This window comes from Pecten maximus, unplaced genomic scaffold, assembly GCF_902652985.1.
Source record: "Pecten maximus unplaced genomic scaffold, xPecMax1.1, whole genome shotgun sequence".
NCBI lineage: Eukaryota > Metazoa > Mollusca > Bivalvia > Pectinida > Pectinidae > Pecten > Pecten maximus.
The window spans coordinates 1-6,394 of NW_022981877.1; the positions used below are offsets into that span (position 1 = coordinate 1).

Below are 6,394 nucleotides of genomic sequence, written 5' to 3' on the forward strand. Positions count from 1 at the left end.
TTGTTTAGACCTGTAGCATGCCGGGGTGAAGGGTTACAAAATTTATTAATATGAATAAACCTAGCTGTAGAAATGACCTCAATCAACTTCAAAGTTGCTGTAGAGCCAGGTGAGCGATACAGGCCCATGGGGCCTCTTGTATTAATGTTCAAAATTATTAGTAACTACACTCCATTGTCTCTCTCTAATATGATACAACCATATTTAAATGTAAACAATATATACACTTTTAGAAATAACAGAGTATTTAATATACCACAGTCACGAACTAATAGCTACATGAAAAGTTGTTTTCTTTCAAATGATAATTTGATATTTAAGATTAAATTATAGTTTATATACAACGAATTTGCTTCATGCCTTATAAAGTACTTATTACCCTATAGTTTTTATTGTGTGTATACATGTTTTGTTTTTGTCATGTGTATGTGTATCGGTACATGTTGATATGTAAATGAGATAAGAAGGATGTGGTTGATTGACCAATCAGCGTCCACTTTGGGGGTCACCCTGTTGGGGATTTTGCACCCCCCAGTATAGTTTTCTGTGCCTTGCAGCAAGGAAGTGTTCTGCGTTTTTATCTCGGCTTTTCAAGCTCTTCTTCTCTTCATACGTCGTTATTTTCCCAAAATAATCGCTATAACTAACACTATTCTTCGGTGAACTTTTTGGATGGTTACGTCGTTGTGGTGATCGTGAAAGTGTGCCAAACTTAAGAAACTTTCCAATCTTCACGAGTCTGGAGCTACGCCATTTTGGATTTAACTTTCTCAGAAGAACAGTTCGTAACTGCCTCCCCACAACTGTAAGTGACGTGTTTTATTAAGCTAGAGACTCCCACGTTGTTCGTGTTCTGTGCGGTGTTTTGTAAACACTGGATTAGTACGTAAACTTTGACCTCTCGGCCTCGTGAACTCTCACAGTCTCCGTGTCACCATTATGGGTCCGAAGCGTAGGAATGCGAGGCCTTTGCCTTACGATCCAGAGCTTTACGAAAACTGGACGATCGCTAGGTTACAGGAGGAATTACGATCCAAAAACATCGCTTTTAAAGCGGGTTCAAAACGTATGACATTGGTAAAAAAGTTACGGGAAGCGACACGCTCGGAAACGAGGACTACAAACCCCTCCGCTCCCCCCAGTAGAGGTGCGGTATACCACAATCCACCGCGGCAAGATGGCGTCACGGAAGTAGCTGTATCTACCGGTGATTCTACAACTAACTTAGATCGCCTGGTTAACATCGTTACAAGTCTCTCGGAAAGCGTCGCAACGCTACAAGACTCTTATATTCGACTGGAGAACAGGTTGGGAAATACAGAGAATGAAGCACGAGACAGGCGACAAGTTGCAGCCGCAGCTGGCAGCTCTAGTCAGACAGCTGTCGACTCTCTGAGGCTACCGGTGCCTACTTCACCAGCTGATTCTACTTTGGACACAGCTTACAAAAGATTTGAGGAATCGGCCACTTCTCAAGGTGAGATCAGTGAAAGAACTAGATTCGGCTATGTGTCTCAATCGCTGCCCTTAGTAGAAACTATTTCCCCTGCTTTACGTCACCAGATAATTACCGGTAGGGATGTGAATTTGGCAGCGCTTTTAATTCCGTACTTCGTTGGCAGTAGCGACCCAAACGGCCACTCTAATGATAAACCCGATGTTAGACTGTCCAGGAATTTAACTTTGAATGAATTCATCTTAGCTTTCGGGGTGTACAAACAGGTCATGTGTTCTGTCTACCCGTCTAGACGTGTGGAGTTGGATCTCTACGAAAGAGACCTAGTTGACATGGGCACCAGATACACGGTTGGATTCTATGACTATCATAGGCAGTTCTCTGCTAGGGCAGCTGCTCAATTAAGATACAACAACAAGCCTGTAGACTGGTCAATTCGGGACAATGTTCTTTTTTGTAACATTTTCACAAATCAACGCCCACTTACATGTGATTTGTGTGGTAGCCCTCTGCATGCTACAAGCTTCTGCCCCAATTCCGCGTATGAACATAAGCGCCCAGGACCTCATAATGAAGGGCCCAAGCAAGCTAAACATGCATCACACAGGAACAGCTATTCCTCTGCAGTAGACGGTCACGGTCGCCCGCGAGTATATCACGAAGGTCGCGAGCTATGTAACAATTTTAATGGCCAATTTGGGTGTAATATGCCCTCGTGCAGCTACTCTCATGTGTGCTTAGTATGTAAGGGGAGCCACTCAAAGTTCGCGTGCCCTTTAGATGTAACCCGGTCTCAAAACAAGAAGAAATGAAGATTTTAGACTCCCTGCAGGCGACTACACCCATTAATATCAATGCTTTAAAATCAGCTTTGGACGGCCATCCAGATTTGGAGTTTGTGACTTTTCTTGTAGAAGGTTTGTCCCAAGGTTTTGATACAGGGTTTCAATCTTTACCGTGCTTTTCCTATGAATGCCATAATCTGAAATCAGCCCTAGCTGATCCGGAAAGTGTTGCAGACCTAGTTACAAAGGAACTAGACAGAGGATACTTGCTGGGCCCATTTGATTTTATACCATTTGATAAGTTTCGAATCAACCCCATCGGCCTCGCAGAACATAAGTACTCTAAAAAGAAACGGCTTATAGTGGATATGTCAGCACCCCATCAAGACGAGGAAAATCCCAGTCTCAACAGTCTTATCGATAAGATTACATGTTCTTTAAAATACACTACTATCGATGATGCCATTTCACTCATAAAGGAATTAGGTCTCAATGCCTGGCTTATGAAAACGGACATCACGGATGCGTTTAAGTTGTTACCAATAAAACCAGAGTTGTGGCCTTATCATGGTATTAAGTGGGACAGGAAATACTATTTTTTCAAGCGTTTAGTTTTCGGTAGTCGTTCCAGCCCCAAACTGTTTGATACTCTCTCTCGGGCGGTTTGTTGGATAGCGCGCAACAAATATAGGATACAACACATCATGCATCTTTTAGATGATTTCCTTGTCATTGAACCAGTGCAGGTGGACGCGTCAAGAACTATGAAAAACTTTCTGGATGTGTTTAGAGACCTAAATATACCTATTGGAGCACACAAGACTGTCGGACCGGTTAAGGTTTTAGAATATTTAGGTGTGTTCTTGGACTCTAAGTGTATGGAATCCAGGCTACCAGCTGATAAAGTTGCCCGTATTTCTAGTGTTTTAGAGTCGTTTGCTTGCAGGAAGTCTTGCACTAAGCGTGAGCTACTTAGTTTATTAGGTCACATGAATTTTGCCACCAGGTGTGTGAAGCCTGGGAGGTCCTTCGTGTCTCATCTTATATCTCTCTCAACGACTGTGCGCGAGCTTCATTACCATGTAAAACTCACCGAGGAATGTCGTTCCGACCTTAGTATGTGGGCTCATTTTCTAAGAAATTGGAATGGTGTTTCCTTTTTCCTAGACGATCATATAACCTCTTCCGCAGATCTCCACTTGTTTACTGACGCTACAAATCAAGCTTTTGGTGGAATTTATAGGAATCAATGGTTTAAGGGAGTGTTTCCAGAGGAGCTTAAACGTGATCAACCTTCCATGGCTTTGTTTGAACTTTACCCCATTGTTATGTCGTGTATGCTATGGGGTCATCAGTGGACCAAGAAGCGGATTTTGTTTCACTGTGACAATATGGCCACTGTTGATATTATTTCCAAAGGGAGGTCCAAAATTAAGAGTATCATGAGACTAGTACGAACTCTTACCTACTATTCAGCTATGAACAATTATGTAGTACATGCTAAGCATATACCTGGGTCAGAAAATAACACAGCTGATGCTATCTCTCGTTCGCAGATGGATCGCTTCCGACGCCTGGCTCCTCACGCAGACATGCATCCCATTCCGTGTCTTCCTCTGGAATCCCTTTTGATGAACTAAGCGAGGAAGTTGATCTTCTGTGGGACTCCGCGCTGAGCCGTAGCACTCGAGCTACTTACCAGTCAGGACTGAACTGTTTCTTGACTTTTGTGCTGATGCAGGGGATAAGCTTCCCTGTGAACTCTTTGCCTCCTATCAACGAGGATCTGCTTATACGTTTTGTTACCCATTGTCAGAAGGCTCTACTTTTTAAGTTTGACACCATTAAATTGTATTTAGCCGGGATAAGGTTTAACTATATTAAAAGCAATCTAGGTGACCCTACTGCGAATACCTTAAGATTGACTTATATTCTGCGTGCAATTAAGAAGACGCAGGTAAATACCTCTTCTAAGCGTCTTCCTATTACTCATGTTTTATTATCTAAAATGTGCACTGCTATTACTCGGCATGGTATGTTTGAACCGTTCATTGATCTTATGTTAGTTTGTATTTTCAAAACAGCATTTTATGGTTTTTTAAGATGTGGTGAATTTACATGTAAATCATTGTGGGATAAAAACTTTATTCGTATTTGCGATATTAGCATCTTGCCTGATTTGTCATGTTTTACTCTCACCTTGAGATCTTCCAAAACGGACCCATTCGGTCAAGGAGTAGATGTCAATGTATACGAAAATAGTGTTTTAACACCTGTGGCTACTATGAGTGAATATTTGCGTTTTCGAACCACTTCAGATGCTTTACCTACTTCTCCTTTGTTTGTGGAGCGGAGCTGCTCTTCTAGACCACTCATGCGTCATACTTTTTTATCCTATTTAAAGGAGACTCTGACTCGGATTGGCGTTGATAATCAGTCTTTCAATGGTCATTCCTTTCGTATCGGCGCTAGTACCTCTGCTGCAGCAGCTGGGGTTGAAGATCATGTTATTCAAACCCTAGGTCGTTGGTCATCTGATTGTTTTATACGTTATATCCACACTAATCCTGCTACTATCCGTCGAGCCCAGCAGCAGATGTCTTCTTGACTAATGTTTTATATTATTCCATTTATATTGTTATGTTTGTATGCTTATAGATAAAGTAAGAGCTAAGATATACTTAGGACGTTGATATTCAGGTTTTTATCAGTTTTTCCCATAATATTTTATTGGGGGCTCTCACTTTATGTTGAACCTTCGTGTCACTCTTGTTTTAACATTTCGTTCAATTTGGCTTTTAATTCATGGGGAATTTTGCCCCCAATATTATAATAGAATATATTCTATGACGGTATGCTCCAGCTTCTCTCATATCGTTGAGGGTCTAGCTAGCATATACAGCTTCTCTCATATCGTTGAGGGTCTAGCTAGTTATTGTATATTCTATTCTCATTCAGCATCTCCAGATTCGTTTCAGAGTCTAGCAGCTTCTCTGGAAGCGTCCAGGGTCTAGTTGTTTCTCTGTATCCTTTGAGTCTCGATCTTATAGCTGCTCTGCAGGGACACCTCAGAGTCAATTTGTTAAGGTTTTGGTATTGAGTGAGTAGCCCCTGATACGCCAAATGTTATGTCTTGTATATATTTATATATTACTGTAGTAAATAAACAGGTAAACTGTTCTTGTGTGTTTCGTTGTATATAAAATGATAATTTGATATTTAAGATTAAATTATAGTTTATATACAACGAATTTGCTTCATGCCTTATAAAGTACTTATTACCCTATAGTTTTTATTGTGTGTATACATGTTTTGTTTTTGTCATGTGTATGTGTATCGGTACATGTTGATATGTAAATGAGATAAGAAGGATGTGGTTGATTGACCAATCAGCGTCCACTTTGGGGGTCACCCTGTTGGGGATTTTGCACCCCCCAGTATAGTTTTCTGTGCCTTGCAGCAAGGAAGTGTTCTGCGTTCCCACCCGCCATCCCCTGCAGCACCTTCTTTTTGTATATCTATGTTCACTATTGAGTATTATAATTCTATGTATACCTTATAGTGTGTTTTTTTTTTTCAGCTATTTCAAGCTGAAGTCTCGTGTATAAGAGCTCCAGTAAACATGTGTCCTCCTACCTTGGGTTGTAGTTTGGGTTACTCACTCATAATTGGGATATAGCTTTATATGTTTAGGTTTTTAATTCATGGCTTTTAATTCATGGGGAATTTTGCCCCCAATATTATAATAGAATATATTCTATGACGGTATGCTCCAGCTTCTCTCATATCGTTGAGGGTCTAGCTAGCATATACAGCTTCTCTCATATCGTTGAGGGTCTAGCTAGTTATTGTATATTCTATTCTCATTCAGCATCTCCAGATTCGTTTCAGAGTCTAGCAGCTTCTCTGGAAGCGTCCAGGGTCTAGTTGTTTCTCTGTATCCTTTGAGTCTCGATCTTATAGCTGCTCTGCAGGGACACCTCAGAGTCAATTTGTTAAGGTTTTGGTATTGAGTGAGTAGCCCCTGATACGCCAAATGTTATGTCTTGTATATATTTATATATTACTGTAGTAAATAAACAGGTAAACTGTTCTTGTGTGTTTCGTTGTATATAAAATGATAATTTGATATTTAAGATTAAATTATAGTTTA

At 40.7% G+C, this 6,394-nt stretch overlaps 1 protein-coding gene across 1 annotated transcript; it reads left to right on the forward strand.

The window, feature by feature from the left end:
• Window positions 1-2,264: 2,264 nt before the first annotated feature.
• LOC117320260 lies at window positions 2,265-3,881 on the forward strand. Its single transcript, XM_033874908.1, has one exon. The coding sequence runs from the start codon at window positions 2,265-2,267 to the stop codon at window positions 3,879-3,881; it is 1,617 nt and encodes a 538-aa protein (XP_033730799.1).
• The last annotated feature ends 2,513 nt before the right edge of the window (window positions 3,882-6,394 follow it).

Excerpts from the sequence above, each read along its gene's own strand:
- LOC117320260 (XM_033874908.1), top strand. The coding sequence starts at position 2,265 with ATGAAGATTTTAGACTCCCTGCAGGCGACTACACCCATTAATATCAAT.